General features: G+C 39.6%; 1 protein-coding gene across 11 annotated transcripts in view; it reads right to left on the reverse strand.

Annotated features, from left to right (window-relative positions):
* QTMAN (queuosine-tRNA mannosyltransferase) overlaps nucleotides 1-18,560 on the reverse strand; it is a 364,313-nt gene that overhangs the window by 74,686 nt on the left and 271,067 nt on the right. For 7 of the 11 annotated variants that reach the window (XM_048868630.2, XM_048868629.2, XM_048868633.2 and 4 more), the window contains 3 exons: nucleotides 16,828-16,898; nucleotides 16,045-16,136; nucleotides 6,503-7,782 (listed from right to left, as the gene is read on the reverse strand). In XM_048868630.2, coding sequence (XP_048724587.1) covers nucleotides 7,699-7,782; nucleotides 16,045-16,136; nucleotides 16,828-16,898 — 247 coding nt within the window. In that variant the 3' untranslated portion in view covers nucleotides 6,503-7,698. Of the gene's footprint in view, nucleotides 1-5,966; nucleotides 6,301-6,502; nucleotides 7,783-15,620; nucleotides 15,651-16,044; nucleotides 16,137-16,827; nucleotides 16,899-18,560 lie in introns of those variants that run through there. The other 4 variants (XR_012664354.1, XR_012664353.1, XM_075117816.1 and 1 more) reach the window with 3 other exon arrangements.

The raw sequence follows: 18,560 nt of genomic DNA on the forward strand, positions 1-18,560 counted from the left end.
CGCTGCTCCTGGCAGCTGTGCCGGAGAGCACGAGCCAGCGTTCCCGGGAAACTAACAGATCCGCTCGCTTGCCGCATCCCTTTCACTGGTCCCTCTTGTTCCTTTTGGGGGGGGGATGCCCCCCGGCACGGACAGAGGAGAGAAAGTCAGCAGCAGTAACGTATGCAGAGCCCAGCCTTAGCCGAGCAAATAACTTCTCTTTTAAACGACACGTCGGTGAGAAATTAAGAAGAGCCGCGAGGATAGCTCGGGGTGGGTGGAGAACCGCAATGGAAACTTTGGGGAGAAACAGAACACGCCTCATTGACTTCCATCTCTTTCTGCTTCTCCCTGGGATAATCAAAGGGTTAAAAGTTGCACGGGTCATCAATTAAATGTCGCCCCCCCCCCCCCCCAAAAAAAAAACCCAACAACCCACTGAAAGCAAGCTCCAGCTCCCGCCTCCAGAGGTCCCCGCACCTCCTCCCTCGCCGGTACAAATATGGTTATTCCAGGGCTGGGAGATGCGGTGGCACATTTGGCGTTTGCCACAAAGGGCTAGCCAGTGAGTGTGGGATCCCTAATTACGGATTACAGGCACACAGCCCCTGTCCCGCGTTTGCCCTGTGCCCGCGGACGGGCGCTGCACAAGGAAGCCCACGGCCTGGTCAGAAAGTCCCTTCTCTCCTTCTTCGTTTTGAATCTGTGTCAATGTAAAAGGCATTGGATAGTGGCTGTGGGTAGGTGTGTGCCCGGGGCCGCGCTGCAGCTGCACGCTCCAGCACGTAGGAGGACAGTTTGCTGATGTACCCAGGAGCCTGGGGAACCTCTTGGAAGGAAAAAGAAGAGTGGGGAGGGGGGGAGACTATTAATACTCCACTCGAGCATATTTTGCTTCTACCCCCCCCCATCGTCACTCACCAAGCGTTTTAAGCTTTAAATTAAGTGTTTAAAGCGAAGCGATTCATTAGAGCCCGTCCAGCCCCCCTTCCTCTTTTTTGATTTTTGTTTTATTGCTGCTTCTATTTTCCTGGCCTAGTATCACAGCGTTCGCGCTCCAGTGTGAACAGCCAAGTGGATGTGAAAGCCAGAGAACATAGCTGCGAGCGACAAAAGGAGAACACGTTGGGGGAGGCTGCTCCCAAGAAGCAAGCGCTCTGCAGCCTCAGACGACACTGCTGCTTCCACGCGGCTGCTTTTGTTAGTACTCCCCGCCGCCGACCCCCGGGCTGGGCTCTGGCCTGGGTGGGGGACCCGAGGCTCCAGGCGCACGCGGCGCTGAAGGTGTGGGGCGGTGCAGCGTGTACGATCCCGGCCCGATTTGCTCACAACTCAGCCGCAACCTCCCCCACCCCGCCCGCTTTGTTCTTCCCGTTCAGTGTCAGGCTCGCACGTCCAAGCAGCATTTTGCTGGGAACTCTGACACTTGTAAAGACCCGGCGGCCCCCAGCCCTGCACTCTCGGGAAGTTGTTGGAGACCCTGCAGCCTGTTTGTCCCGGAAACCAAAAGGAGGTGGCCGGTGGATGGACGCTAAGGCCTTGCTCGGTGGGGCGGCCCTGGGGGCAGACCGCAGGAGGTCCCTCTCCAGTGCAAACGCTTGGCACCTGCCCGGGAGCGTTCCACATTCGGGACTCTCTGGTTCGCACTGAAACTCGACCCTACGCCCGTTTAGGGCTGGGGGCAACCTAGGGCCAGGCTCCACCCCCCAGTGCACCAGTCTTTGCTGCCCTTCGCTTCCTAACATGTACGTTTCCCAGCCAGGGGATCTTTTCCTCCCTTCCGCCCTGGTTCCTCCGCCTTTGCTGGATCTCTTGCAAAACACACCATCTTCTGGGTGCCAAGCTCCGGCCCCTGAGCCCTGCGAGAACCAAGGCAGCTCCAGCATGTGCTGTGCGTGACAGCATCGATCTGTGCGCGGAACCAGTCCCGTCTCCCCCGCTTGGTTCCCTCCTTCGCGCTGGCACTGTTCGGAAGTGCAGCTGGCTCGTGCACTTCCGCGGGGCTGGTCTCGCTTTCTATTATTTTTAGATCGGATTGGCCTTGTTTAACCTTGATTTCCTTCTCTACCCCCCACTTACATCCTTTTGGCCCTGGAAATCTCTCTGGTTTCTTACAGCCAGCCCAGCTCATCAAGAAGAAAAGGGGCTCTTCCAGAGTTTAATTCTTCTTGTTAAAATTCCACTCCCTCCTCCATATTACAAACGCTTTGTATAACTTTTATGCCTGCTTCGGTTGTGATGTTATTGCTCAGTCTAGTCCTGATTGATCGTGAAGTTATGCTGGCTTTTAAAGCACTGCCTCCATGATGCTGGAGCAAAGACTTCGTATTTGGCATGCTCCTCGCCTTTGGAATGCCTCTCCTGGCAAGATCAAGAATTCTGGTTTGACTGGGATTCTTATGTTAAAATTCAAAGCTCATTTGTTCAGTTAAGGCTTCTACTTAGAAGCAGCTTTCTCTTCTTCTCCCTGTTAAGTGCTCTATGATGCTGCTTACATGAAGGGTGTGTTGTAAGTGCTAGATGTAATATGGTTATATAGTACTGGATTACCAGTTTTCAACAACAGCTGTGCATATTCACTAGGAGTGTAAGGAAATATCAGAGGATAATATAGCATTGCTATTTATTACCCTATAATTAACGTTCTGACAGCGTTTCTATTATAAAACCTTATTTGCAAAGCTTTATAAGTCTGTGGCAAAAATTTCATTTGAAGATGAAGCCTAGTTTAACACACTGAAGCATTTTTAAAGTATTTTAGTAAAAATGAGCTTTGTCTATTACAGGGTAGTAGTATTCCCCTTGAATTTTTCCAATTTAAGGTGTTCCTTGATGTCTGCACTGATCTGAGCAAAGGAAATTTGTTGCCTTTAAAAATATAAATGAGGGATAACATCTGTCCTCAGTTACTCCAGAGCATACCCCTTGGAGATTTATACAGGTGTAATGGAGAAGCAGAATTTGCTCCAGACTTTTACTTTAATGTTGTTCTTTTATATGCACAGCCTACTGGTATCAGTATAGACAAATCCAGCATCCTCATTTACTACAGGTTTGAGCAAGGTCAGAGGACACAAGGTATAAAACATGGATGGCAGCATGTCCGTACCAGGGCTCCCAATGCTACCAACATGAGGCTGAACTGGTGCTATCAATGGCGGGAACATTTTGCAAAAATTTCCGTTGTGTAAACAGAGCCGTTTCTCTTCTTCGACAGGAGAAGGAAAAATAATTTCCTTGTGGAACAAACCTGCATTCCCAGAACACTCAAAATATGCAGTAACTTAAATGGATATGCAAGGAGTGCAGGCTCAGAGCCCTAGTGTATTACAGGTGAAGGTGGCAGAGAGCTATCTATGGTGAGCCATTGGTGTAAGACATCACAGAAAAGCATTTCATCAAAGATCAAAAGGGCAATTACGAGACCTGCAATGAAACTAATAATTTATATCAAAGAGCTCGCAGTTCCTATTTCAATGTAGATGAACCAATAATAGATACAAGATACATAACGGCAAGGGCTGATCCTACAGCTCTTACTTGCATGAGTAGCCCAGTAAATATAGGCTACACATGCGAATATGGACTACAGCACTGAAAACCAAATTTTGCATCTATAACATTTTTAAAGTAAAAGCTTTAGAAGAATTTGTGCAGAATGGCTGGCTCTTCCTTGGTCCTGAGACACTACTAAGAACACCATCAAACACAATTTTGTGATTGTTTCACACTATAGCAGCACTCAGGCTGCAGGCCTCTTGTGGTGGAAATCCTCTTCTTTGGAGATGGAGGGGAAAAGCACTGGCTCAAGCCTCTCACAAACCTTATACCACCCACTGTGCCTGGAAGCCTGACTGACACAGGTCAGAATAGCCCAGAACTCTGGTGGTGCTACCCAGGAAGGGGGTTGGCCTAGTACACTTAGGAGATATGCTGATTATACAAAACATTTCTCAGGCATCCTCTATCAGTGGGCCTCCTATGCACCTAGCCATGAATTAAAGCAATGATGGAGGAAAGCCTCTCCCCCCACAGCTCTTCTTGGTGTCTAGGGAGCGAATCCCTTATTTACAAAAGTTTTCTCTGCAGACGTAAGTGGGTGTAAATTGAACCCTTATGGGGTAGATAAGTCTTTCCTCTTAGGAGGGGAATCAGGATATTAGTCCATAACAGGTTCTCTTTGACTTTAAAAATACTAAATCCTATTAGTACGAAGAATAAATGAGCACATGCAGATCCACAAACACTCTCTAATTATCTGCTGACATATAAACTTTTTGGGTACATTCTGTCCACAGACTAAGCATTTCAAGTTGTGCATTGACATGCACTTAGGAAGGAAAAATCCAATGAACAGCTACAAAATGAGCAATAACTGGCTCGGTGGTAGGATCTGGAGGTTATAGTGGATCAAAAATATAATCTGATTCTACAATGTGCTGCAGTTGCAAAAAAGGCTAATATCATTCTGAATGTATTAACAGGAGTGTTGTATATAAGATATGGGAGATAATTATCTTTCTCTACTTGGAACTGGTGAGGCCTCAGCTCGAGTACTGTGTCCAATTCTGGGCGCCACGCTTAAGGAAAGGTGGACAAATTGGAGAGAGTTCAGAAGAGAGCAACAAAAATGATAAAAGGTTTAGAAAACCTGACCTATGAGGTTAAAAAAACTGGGCATGCTTAGTCATGAGAAAAGACTGAGGGGGAACCTGACAACATCTTCAAACGTGTTAAGAGCTGTTATAAAGAGGGCAGAAATCAATTAGTCTCTGTGTCGACTGAAGGTAGGACAAGAATTAATGGGCTTAATCTGCAGCATGGAGGTTTAGGTCAGATATTAGGAAAAGCTTTATAACTATAAGGGTAGTTAAGCTCTGGAATGGGCTTCCAAGGGAGCTTGTGGAATCCTCAACATTGGAGGTTTTTAAGAACAAGGTGGACAAACGCCTGCCAGAGTGGTTTAGGCTTACTTGATCGTGACTCAACGCAGGGGGCTGGAATTGATGACCTCTTGAGGTCCCTTCCTGTTCTACATTTCTAAGAATTTATGTGCCTCGAAAAGTAACAGGGACTTCCACTTTCTTTCAAAAGAACAACCTTACCGGTTCTAGGGAAATTGTGACATCATCTAAAATTTTGACTAGACTTGGAAAAAGGTTGAGTTCAGGTCAGGCTCAGCTAGTGAAGTCTGACCTAAACTTGACCACTTTCCTAATCTAGAAAAGGTCTCCATGAAAGTACCTCAATGTGTTCCATTACTACAGCAATGGGAGTATATAAATATCTGAACAGTTAGAAAGAATCTTCTGTTCCTCCCTGAAATTTCAATGACTCTTCATCAGTAGTGGAGAATCAATTAAGTTCTCAAAGATGCATTTATAAAACAATATCACATACAAAAGACTATATTAAATTAACAGCGATGGAACCAAAAACCAAAAAAAACAAAAAACCCATCCAGAGTTAAGGCCTGCTTCTCTCTTTGGACTTGATCCAAAGCTCACGGAAATCAATAGGAGTCTTTCCATTGCCTTTAATGGGCTTTTGGATATGGCTCAATGTTCTTAACTCACAATACCATGCCTTGGGATAGCAAGGGCGTCAGAACAATGTGTGAGGGGATTGTTGCCTATGGGCCAGAGCAGGAAATCAGGACTCCTAGATCCCTTTGATGGTTCTGACACTGATATTTTAAGCAATTTAACCACACCATGCCTCAATTTCTCCATCTAAAAAATACTTATTTGCCTCCACATGGATGTTGTGACATTTAATATTTGCAGAGATACTCAGATGAAAAGTACCATACAAGTGCAAAGTAGCATTATTACAGTATTAGTGCAGCAACAACTAGACTGACTGTCAGGATGAAATGACAGCTTTAACTGTTGCATTAAATGTCTAATGGTCGGTTTAAAGCTGAAGTTTGCAGTAATTTTAGTGTATGTACCAATAGGGAGAAGCAAACATACATGCACAGATGCTTATTGTAAAATTACATTTCTTCGGTATCAGTAAAACATCACAATGTTTACAAGTGACCAATCAGAATGTCATGTAATAATTTCCCTGATCAACAAAAAGCATACATGGAATACTGGTATGCATACAGTATCTCTCACACTGTAAAATCTGAGACCACTACACTGGTTGATGGTATAACAAAATAGATTAACTACCACTTCCGAGTTGTAAGTTCAGAGTTCACAAGTATGGATAACGGAGAATGTTTAAGAAGGAAACATATTACTCAGTGCATTCCTCTCTGAATGGCAGGAACTGGGGTGTACTGTGGAACTGGGGGAAACACTGGCAAACCTAAAGAAGAAAACTCAATTAGTATTCAGGTGATAGAGGCTTTTTTGGAGGTGGGGGAAGACTAGCTATCTTGCCCCAAACGAGGGAAGTTAAAGCTTATTTGTCAATTAAGAGATGGCAGTGTTAGCAGAGTTTTAACCATAATGAATTACCGAGAATTCCTGTTTACCTCTTGCTTCTTCCCAGAATACAGTTGAAAATCTTGGAGTTGTTATAACATTTTATTATCATTTGCAAAACAGATTCTAAATTCATCAGATAAAGACACAATTGTATTCATTGATTCTGTCACAAGGATATGCACAGTGATAAGCATACAGATGGATGTACACACTTATACATGAATGAGATATGTTAATTAAAAATTGCAGTGAGCACTTTATTAAAAATTTATTGTACAATCTAAATCTTCAAAACATTTCACATCAGCAAACATAGCAGCTTAATGCTTAGAATCATAAGTGATTTATCTTTAAAAGATTATATTTGTAACTGAATGCAAAGATTTTTGATGAACTGCAGTTACATAAAAACTATTGGTTTTTATTGGAAGTATTTTGACAGTTATCTGTTTGTTCTCCATCCTTGAGAGAAATAAAACAAGTGTCTCAGCTTTCATTTTATCGGATAGATGGCACCATGTAGCATATTTCCCATGCTAGTTTGAATTACAGCTGTTTATCTTGCAGCTTTCTTTAAGATTAATTAAATGCAAATGTAACTGTGAATCATGGGAATACCTGCCAGACCCCTTATTAATACCTTCACTTAAAAACCCTGTGCCAGAGAGTCATTAATTTGCAAAAAGAAAAGTGCTTTGCCTACAAACAATTTGTAGATGGCTGCCCAATTAGTCCAGTAGCACTCTGATCCTCCTTTCAGGCCCTGTGGCCCTTTGAGGACACAATAAGGCTCCAATGATAACCTGGCAACCTAGGTAGAAACTCAGCCAAGTGTGAGTGTTTGAAGCTGCAGTTTGGCTGCCATCATGTCGGCAAAAAGAAAGAATTCAGGCACCATGTCATCCAGTACAAAGGATAAAAACAGATTCAACCGGAAATTCAATGTGGCACCACATATGGGATACATGAGTGCGGTTATACAACAGGCCACATATTTTTTTTGAACCGTCTCCTGCATGTGATGCCGAGGACATGTGTAACCATCATAACGTCTCTAGGAATCTGTATTTAATTTGAGTTGGGGTGGTGGCAGGGATTGGAGATCTGAAGCCGCCACAGGTTTGTGGCAGATGGCTCTGTGTCAGCTATGACAAGCAGCCAGGCTCAGCTTCCTCTGCAGATTTTCTTTTCTCTCTGATCAGGTAAATATGGGCACACTCTGGAAAGTTCTACAGATTCTGCCTTAGGCTGCAAGTTTGTGACTTAGCCCCATCTGTCACAAATCTTCCCTAGATTCTGTTGTGAGCAGAGACCTGAATTTACCACGTAGTGCTGCCCAAGAAAACTGATCCATCTCACCCTATGAGAAAAAGAAAAGGATTCAAATGAAGGAACATGAGCTGCTAAAACACAAAAAAGCTGTCCTTAGTGTGAACAAAACAACATGAATGCTTGATTAACATAGCATTATTTCATTTCTTCAGAGGTAGATTCGGAAGTAGTGCAGATAGCATAAATACTACTGTAAACCAGGGTCAGAAAATCCTGCCCTCTGATTGGATCAAAGTATTAGACTCCCAATCCCAGGATGGATCATTTTTGTAAACAAGTGCTGTTTGCTGCAAAGACCTCACCTGATACCAGCACGTTGCTGCGCTACGGGGGCGTCATGTCTGACCGAGAAATTTTTAAATCAGAACAAAACCAGAAGATGCTTAAGTGGTGATTTCATTTCCTCTCCCCAGAAACAAATTTCACTTTTAAAGAGACAGTCACAGGTGAAGCATCACTCTACCAAAATTAGGAACTGTGCAGTTTGGTTTAAGAATGGTGCAATCGTGAGGTTTAGCACAACTTGGTTTACAAATATGCTTATTTTTAACACTCACTTTCTATTAAATTATGTGAAAGGGGCTGGAAAGTTCAGAAGACTAAGGAAGGGATATGATGCCTGCTCTTCGCCTCAGCCACTGGTTCAAATCTGATCCAGGTCAGTAGTGACTCAGTTACTGATTTTTTTTTTAAATGATCTACAGGAAATTATTTGGCAGCCTCAGTTTATTTGCTATTAGACAAGTATTCATGCCAACAAACAACTGTAAGTGTGGTTGGCAGTCTCAGCAGAGATGCTGCCAAGGACTGAATGGGCAGGAAGACCAAACGATCTCTCCCACCTTTAGACAGGAAAGACTATGGCGGGGGCATTATATGGACGTTTACGGTGTGCTGTATTACTGTCAGTTCTGTGGATGGAAGACTTCAGTCTCCAGCATTTTTAATCTATCATTTTTCACATGCCCTGAACACAATTTAAATATTTTTGAAGTAAAATTGACAGGATTGAGTAGCTGTAATGTGGATACTAGTCCTGATTTTACCAGACTAGTCCTGATTTTTTGGCCTTTATTTCATAACAACCTGCTGTAGGATACAAATAAATTATAATGTCCTTCTCCATTGTGTGTACATCAGTGGAAGTGTGTTTAGATTTTATGGTGTTCTGATAAGCCAGTACCATTACACCACTGAATATTTGTGTGGGTTTGTTTGTTTGTATATATAAAACTGCAAAGGCCCTCACTGGTTGTTATGCGAAGGAGTGGAATATGAGTCAACCAAAAGTTTCTAAACCACCAATAGCTGAGTTGGAGGGGGAGGGGGTACAGGAAGAATTGGTACACTTCCAAGCTCCACCCACAAAACAAACTCCCCCCACTGGAGGCATGAAAACAAGATTTCACTAGCAGAAGAGTAATTTTCCATAACACAGTGTACTCTCTTTTTTCTTGTATGATTTTATCAGCAATTAAATAATTAAAATTGCCATTTAAGCTGTCATCATTAGACTTCAGAGTTAACATTTCATTCAAATTAAGAGGGCCAGTTCACCCTATTCTCAGAGCTACTACTTCAGGATATCTGCAGATTCAGGTAGACAGCGCTGCATCAGTTTATGCTCCATTAACATTTTTAAGATTATCTTTGCAACTATAAGAACTAGAGTTTATTTAATAGGAAAGCTGACATTGGAAGAACAATATACAAACATTCAAGAAAAAAACAGTTCACTAAACCACTTTGAACTGGCTCAGTTCAAACCCTGTAAACCACCTTGTCCTCTTTTTTTAAAGTAACAATTAGGTCGAGAAGAATCTAGGAGGAGAAACTTGACCAATGCAGTAATTACCTTTGGAACTCAACATTCAAATACATCAAATGCCTTTGGAAACAAGTGCTCAGATAGTGGGTCTGTGACTTGGATGCATTTTGAGGCATGAGGCTAACTGCCTTAAGCCATCTGCGAAGTACACCAGACATCTTCCAGTGCACAAACCAGCATGGCCTGTAATTCTTTCCTCATTAATGTTAACGTTTCAATAATCAATTTTAGGGTGCAGGCTGATGCATCATCTGTTCCCTGCTATTGATACAACATGAAATACTTTTAAATCAGAATAACAATATCACAGATAATAAATAAAACCACCTGGAATCAAAAAGAAGCCTGTCTATCCTAAACAATCCAAATGACATGACTGTGTCACTCTCCTTCCCCTGCTTGTTTGTATATTTCTAACAAGGAACACAATGGAACATCTAAGTAACTGAGAAACTAAAGACAAATCATCTCTCACCAATCTATTAGAATTCTTTGAATGTGACATTAAAGTAATGGAAAAAGGAGAACCAAGTAGCTGTAATTTACTTAGACTTTGACAAGCTGCTCACAAAAAGTTACTAAAAAAACTAAGTCATCATGGGGTCAGAGGCAAAGTGTGGTCATGGATCAAAAAATGGCTAAGAGACACGAGACAAATGGTCAATTTTTGTCACAGCAAAGGATAACACTGGGTTTTCTCAAAGTTCCATATTAGGTCTGATGTTAGTTAGCACTTATTATTTCTTTATTAATCTTATGAAGGTGGTGAGTAGTGAGGTAGCAAAATTTGCAGATGACACAAAATTAATTAGAAGACTATGAGGAACTACAGAGGGATTTAACCAGGCTAGGTGAATGGACAACATGATGGTAGATGAAGTTCATTATTGCAAAATGCAAAGTAGTGCACGAGATAGAATTATTTGAACTGCACATACACCTCACAGGGTTCTAAATTAACTTTATCAGCTCAGGAAAAAGGATGTGGTGAACACTGCAGACAGCTCATTAAAGACCTCTGAATCTTCAGCTATGGTCAAAAAAGTAAACAAGATATTTGGATGCATGAAGAATGGTATGGAAAATAATACAGAACATGTTGTAATGCCATTATATTAACTGATAATATGGTCTCATCTGGAATACTGTGTGTAGTACTGGTCATCCCATTTCAAAAAGGATTGAAAAGATTGGCATTATTTACCTTAGAAAGGAGACAAATAAGAGTGGACATGATGTGTATATATATATATAATGAATGGCATAGAGAAGTGAGATTGGGAGCGTTTATTGTCCCGGTCTCACAACACAAAAACAAGAGGACATTCAATTTAATTGAGAGGTGGGAAAATTCAAAACTAATAAAAGAAAATACTTTTTTACTCAGCGTATCCTTATACTGTGGAACTCATCACCATAGGATGTAGCAAGAGTCAAGAACGATTGGATGATTATTCAGATAACAGTAATATCCAGAATTATAATAGTAAATTACAGTTTTGGGAAGGGACATAAAACCTCATGCTCCAGGGTTTAAGCAAATCTCTAACTACTAGAGATTAGTATGACACCTTGGGTGGGAATGTCACGTGTAGATTATTCCACATCTGCCTGTGGCAGGGTTCTTAGACCTTCTCAGGCCTCCACTGCTGGATGCTTTGAAGACAGGATACTGGACTAGATGGACCATAGATCTGGTCCAATATTGAAGTCCCTATGTTCATAACGGGACAGTTTCCCCTTCACCTTTATGTGGGCGAGCAATTTATTTTTTCCTGGGGGAGGGGAGGAATGATTCAGGAGTAAAGCTTCCCCATGCTCTTGCATGACCTATATAAGAGCTGCATAGAACCGCAAGTCTCTGCTCTCCTGTGCTATTATTCTTGGATGCATGACACCCCAAAAAGAGCAGGAACAGCCCACACCATGCTCATAGCAATGAAATTAGCCAGCTGTGCAGTGGTGAGGGCAGGTATATGTTGCACTCAGTGCAGGTGTGTGACTGGTTTTTGTGCACCAAGGAACTCAGAATGCCTCCTGGCACTCCCTCTAAGCCCGCTCAGCCTGCAAAACCTAGTTATGCCTAATTAGGAGAGCTGGATGGGAAATGGTTTTCCCAACCCAGGAAAGGTTTTGAGATTTCCATAATTTTTTCTGCCTTGAATTGGGACAAAGAGAAAAAAACCTCCGAAATTTTCATAGAACTGAAATCATTAAATATTTCATTCTAGAAACAATATATGCTCATAAGGATCCCTGGCTGTCTGCCTGGCAGGCTGCAGCCCAGGTAGGGACCCTGGAAGCCCTGGCAGCTGCTGATATGATTCTTGCCAGTTTAACTGCTGCCCATCACTGAATAGCAGTATTAAAACTGAACAGACTCTTGGTGTCAAGTTAACAAGAGGCCGACCAGTGTCACCACTGGGCAGCAGTAAAACTGACAAGAATCATGTCATGCCAGTTTCTATTCAGCAGCTTCCAGGGCTTGCAGTGTCTCCAGCTCCTTATCAGCCAGGCTAGCGGGCTGCCAGAGCCGATGGGCCTGGAAGCCCAGGAAGCCCTGTATTCTTGGTAGCTTGCATGAGAGGTTGAAAGGGAATTGGGAGCCTGGAAACCCTGCAAGTGCAAGCTCCCAAGCTTTGAGGTTCTGTGGTCCATCAGAAGTTTGTCAAAATCAAACCATTTCCAAAAACCAGTTCATTTTCGATTAATTGGCAAATCCTGACTAAAAATGATTCATCAGAATTTTTTCCGATTAGTTCTACTAAATAGCATGATTGAGCCCTTAGACTGTAAATTACTCAGGGCAGGGGAAGTAGGCCTGACTGGGATATTACTTACTTAAACTTGTTTCACACCAGTGTAATGTCACTGACTTCAGTGGAGGTACTCCTGATTTAAACTGGTGTAAATGAGATACAAATCAGGTAATGTATCTTTTCATACACATGTAATGTACTCTTGTGGTGTTACAGAAATAATAATAGTAATATCAGAAAACTGGCCAAATTCAGCTCTCAATTAAACTGATATATGAATGAATTTGCCTGTATGAGCTGAAGTTGATAGAAAGCCTAGCTCATTTAGCTGGCATTGGGAGCTGATGTGCCATTGTTATTTGTTTAGTTCTGACTGAGAGTGTACTGGCTTAGAATACAAAAAAAAACAAAGACCAACTTTTAGCTAAATAAAACTAGAGCAGAGCAAATAATTGCTAACAAATGATTCTGTGTGATAACTATCCCCTCTTCATCTGTTAATCAATTGTGGGATGGAGCATTCAAGTTGAAATGAGCTTTCAATGCCATTAAAGTATAAAGGGTAAACAGTGTGTACCATGAAAAGTCCTTATTAGGTACTTACACTACTTATGTATGTTTTTAAAATACTATAAATATGTATTTATGTAATATACAGTTAACTGTTACAGTCTATTGTGCTAGCTTGTTCGCTTTCATGGGATTGGAGGGCAGGGGGGAGGAGGGGAGGGAGACTACTTGTTTGAACTTCCATTAACACAAATAGTGACACTCCAGGTCTTGTGTTCTGGTAGATATCAGCTTTGCTTGGGCGTTCAGAGGTACTTGGCTTCACTTTATACTTCACAGTGCACCCAAGACTTATTCAGAACACAGCCTTTGGTGTCCTAAATTTTTTAAGTTGATTGCCTTTTTTGTAACATGTATCATCTATCTTCCTTTGCCTCTAACTTTATAAGTTGGCACAAGCACTGCATAAAATCGACAGAATAATGCAGCAATGTATTTGACTACTTTCAATACTCTTAATAATACAATGGCAACAAAAATGAGCAGAAAATGTAAGCAAAGGCTTATTTCTATTTCAAGACTTATGAGACAGAATGTCTAAAATGTAAAGGAAAAATATTCTTTTTGCTTTTATAGAGTTTTTATGTCTCTTTGTAGGAACAGACAGCTGTAGTTTGAACTTCTAGTAATGGAGCATGCCAGAAAAGGTTATGAAAGAAGAAAAAAGGAGCAAGTTGCCATATCAGATCTCTTTTCCCACTTTTCCTGTATCCCTACTGTACATTCTGTATATGGACTCCTAAATGTAAAAGCAACTAATATCTGTGAATAAGCATGTGTATGCCCCAGATGAGTTCACTGCTGAGGTATTGTTTACTGCTAGTTTAAAGTGTCTTAAGAAGTATTTAATTTACAACACATTTCTAAGTGGACATTCTTTCAGAACCTTTTAATGGTAGTTTATTTGCAAAATAAACAATTCTTGTATATTTGGGTCAATGTGCAAAAGGGAAGAACTTTATTCACATTCTCAGAGCCTGATCCAAAGCCCATTAAAGTCAAAGGGAATCTTTTTTACTGACTGTCACAGGCTTTGGATCAAGCTCTACTTTTGTAATTCTAAAATGATTTTTTCCCAGTCTTTCCAGTGCTACTTGTTTCAAAAACTACTACAAATGCTTAAAACATGCAAACACTCAGTTGCAGGGTTAATAATCTGCAACTTGAAGTGATGTGATAAACTGCTCCATTTCTGTGGTGGCACTTTACTTATAACTCATTCACCAAGGAGTGTTTTTTCAAAAGGAGGCACTGGACGCAAATGAAGCATTTTGCTTATGGGGCTGTGTACACATCCCACTCTGTGCAATACTTTGATATCATACCCTTTTAGTATCAATGTTGGTTCTGCCACTATTTCTGTTTTCAGCATCCTAGCATTCCCTTCATGTAGGAGCTAGGAATCCATACGCATAAGGTAGATCCATGTGAAAGAAAACTGCTAACTGAACGCAAAAAATTGGGAAATGTCAAGGTAAACGTTTAAGGACTGTTTTCTCTTTGAAGTCTCCATGTATAGTACTGACTCAAGAAGTAATGCTGAATACTGGAAGTGTTCAGTCAGCATTTTAAACTATTATGAGCTACCTTCTGAACCATTGCCAAGTTAATAGACAATGAAAGATAATGAGCTTGAAATTGGGTGTTAAATTGCATTTTTGGTTCTCTCCTTTTTTACTTGAAGTTTAACTGTTTCCTGCAGAAACAACATCTTCTTTTGATGTATCATTATGTAAATGTCTATTTTTAGGTCACAAAATAAGTCAAACGTACATTCAGGACTAAATTATACCTCCTCCTGCACGGGTGTGCTAAAGGAGGGAGGGGGCAGGTGATGACTGCGTTGAGAGGCCAGGCATTTTCTGGTTCACAGTGGAAGGAGCATGGGGATACGGGGGATGAGGGCTGCTGGTAGTATTAGTGGCCCAGGTTAGGAGAGGTTTACTTGGCAGGTCTTCTACCTCCATGCTGGGGTGGCTACAGAGAAAAAGAGAGCACTTTCTAACCTTGTTGAACAGGTATCATAAGGGCCACCTCCATCCATGCTCCTCCAGACCTCTAAAGATGTTGGGGAAACTTTTAAAAGTGCTTATGTGACTTAAGAGCCTAAGTCCCATTGACTTTCAATAGGTCTCAGGCTCCTAACTGACCTAGATGCTTTTTAAAATGCTACGTGTTATGCCTTTATTATACTCAGGCAATGTGCCTTGCGCCGGTCCCCGGGGCACTTGAAGCTTCTAAGAACCCTAATTTAGCACTCAATGTTGTAAATTTTCACATTAGCACATGTAAAAATAATAGCTATGTTATGAAAACATCACCATGTGATAATAGGTTATTAGTGAAATAATGTAAAAATCAGTACATGATCTACAAACACATAACTAAAGAAAAGTTTAATTACTACCGTGGCATACAAATGCATCTTAAAAATCTGAAAGCAAGTTTAGCATAGACTAATGGATCAGAATTTTATTGGTCATTCCAACAATTTAAACTTTTATTTCTTTAAAGAAATAATTGTAAAGAATAATGGTAGGATAAATATTAGTAAATGATGCTTTCAGTAAACTTTCTTCTCAATTCTTCATATAAGAAATTATATGCACATTAAGAGTTAACTTTTACTTCGTTTAAACTTTTAGTACAAAGAGTTAAATATTCACAATAATTGCCAAAATAATTCCAAGAGGGGCAAAAGGAACTTACCTGATGTCATTCACCTTGACTTCTTGAAGACTGCAGATTAAATTATGATAGTAAGGTAGGTTTATCCTCATTAATATAATTGTAGGATCTTTCTTTTACTTTCCTTTTAAACTAATGAGTTACATTAATCCAGGTTCATTTTTATAAGCCTCTTGGGTCCAAATGTAAAGGACAGTCATTTTAGAAAACAATAAATTTTTTAAAAAGCATGTAGCATGCATTAAGAGTATGTATTTCATAAGGCCTAGGTTAATACAACTGGCATCTAGTTTAATTAATCCTTGTTAGTGTAACAACTAATATCCCTCCCTAGCATGTTTCCTTTAAACATTAGTATGTTAATTAAATGTTGTTGTTTTTTTAAGTTTTTTTCTTTGTACTTCAATATGGCGTTATATCCTGTAAAACTATTCTGAACACCTACCTTATAGAGATGTTTCCTTACAATATCTGGTCTCTTGCAGAAATTCTGAAGCCTTTTAAAAAGCTGTTCAGGTGTAGAATACAGATATTCAGCTGCAGGAAAAACAGATACATTTTTAATGAAACAAAAACCTCAAAGCACACACTCGATATTAGTCACTTTACTAATTAAAAATGCATATTGCTCTGTGCCGCCTCGTGTTTTACATTATTTAAGCATGATTTTATAAGGTTACCTCAGCTCACAAGGATGTTTAATGCTAAATAAGACTGTGTAGTTGTGCTGTTTAGACATCTCCTTTGGGTGATTAAAATACATTATTCTAATGTAACACAATGCATATGTGATACATTTAGTGATGAGATTTTTTCAAAGAACTGGTACTATATTAGTGTGTATCCTGTACCACAGTTGCATATTATTAAGTATTAAATTGTTTAAATAATTTGGTGTGATTTTCAGGCCTCTATTTTTCTCTCTGTATATCATTAAAAAAATCTGCAAGCCATTGCAGCAGCACTGACCTTTTTATAAAAATGTATCATTATGGGTTGTGTATGCTAACAATGAAGAATGCTATTTCAAAACTTGCTTTTGTGTTATCTTGAAAGAACAGATGGTAAATATAAACTTAGTCTAATGTATTAAAACACATAAAATTTTTCTTAACACTAACATGTTGGCTTGCCAAATAAACAATTGCTTTTGCTTAAGTTTATTCTCAAACTTTACATGAATCATGTATTAAATTTCAACAAAAAGAATGTGCATTAAAGCAGCTACCTGGAAATATTTCTGGATACACCAAAGCGTTAGGACATAGTGGATAGCAACCACAATATACAGCTTCTATCCTAAAGATTAAAAATAATAAACAAATACATTAACAATACATCAGTGAGCCAAAAAACACCTTTTGGTTCAACAGCATTGAAGTTGACTGCATAAAGCAGAAGTAAATCATTTTCCCTGTTCAGCAGTATAATCCTTCTAACTGCCAAAGTTGCTCTTTTTAAAGATAATTTTATTGATCATATGAATTACATAGAACAGAACAGCGAGCATATGTTTTGTTCACTGAATAAATCAAAGCGCGGCTCTGCATTTTTTTGTTTTTTAAATACTGTTTAACACATTTTATAATCAGCAGACAGACACATGTAACAACATGGTGAAGTATGGACAGCTTTTCTTAATAATGCTGCAGAAAAACAAGGAAATTCATGCAATAACAATTACCTGACATAAAGTGTTTTGTTCTTAAACTATAGGAATTCAAACGTTACACTTAAACATTGTCTAAGAAAAGTGCCAAGATGTTGGGACATCTTAATTCTATACACATGCTTCAGATCATGTGATTCAGGACACAAAATTTGTATTATTTTAATAAATACTGTCAAGAACCTTTTGCCAAAGCATTTAGTGGTTTATACTGTTGTTTTCTTGAGGAATAATTTACATAACCTTCCATAATATCAAACCTAAATATTTTATAATTGCAGAAGAATGTCAGAAAGTTATCAAATAGCAAATCTAAAGAGAAATTATCATGTTTATTTTTGCATTTTGGTAACTGAACAGGTTAAAGTACTGAGTATTTAACTTATTCCTTCTGCATAATGATCAGTGATCTGACATATAATAAACTTTGAAGATACAACTGTAATTTCTGTTGGCCAGAAATTACTCAGTGAAATTCAAAGCACTTTTTAAAATATGTTTATTTTATGAGAGTCTTTGAATTTATCCAACATGCTGACCAAAGGAGGACTTTATTTTTAACTTCAGCTTATTTCCTGGTCTTGTCAACAATCACTTTTTCAAATTTATAATGACAAAACAAATGCATTTGAATGTGTTTCTGTGCATTTTGTTTTTATTTTATTACATTCGCCTAACCTGGTTCAGAAAGAATTGTTTCCTTTTGTCCTGCTAAGTTTTGGGGGGGAAAGAAAGAAAGTTTTGTTTTAAATCTGTCCTTAACCTTAGAAGGACCAAGAGACACATTTTCTCTCAAATACTTAGCAAGGTATTAAGAGCTAATTTTGTCATAATAAACTTTAAACAATTGTAATTTAATGTTTTTTCAAGCAACATTTTAAACATCAACACAAATTTCAAAGTGTACAAAGTCTACAACTATATTTTTTTTATTAAGGGAAAATGTTTCTAGTATGCGATTTACTTGATAATTTTTCAGTTCTTAAATATTGTATCAAGATAGCAAAACAAGTAGAATTTTAACGTTTTCTTTCATCGTAAAAGAAAAAGTGAAACCATGGACATTTCAGTAATAGTTGCAGGCCAAGAAGCAATCTGAGTCTTCAGTTGGCTATGCAACATCCCCTTACCAAAACCTTTGTCTGCATCAGGAACTAGTAAAATTAGAATCCAATATTTCTATACTTTGTTGGAAAAGATTTGGAATTATTCTTTCATTTGCAGATGATCTTATTTACATACTAATTTTCTACCTTTACACAGTAAAAACTGAATATATTTCCTCAGAGGTT

The sequence above is a fragment of the Caretta caretta genome, chromosome 11 (assembly GCF_965140235.1).
Source record: "Caretta caretta isolate rCarCar2 chromosome 11, rCarCar1.hap1, whole genome shotgun sequence".
In the NCBI taxonomy this organism is placed as follows: Eukaryota; Metazoa; Chordata; order Testudines; family Cheloniidae; genus Caretta; species Caretta caretta.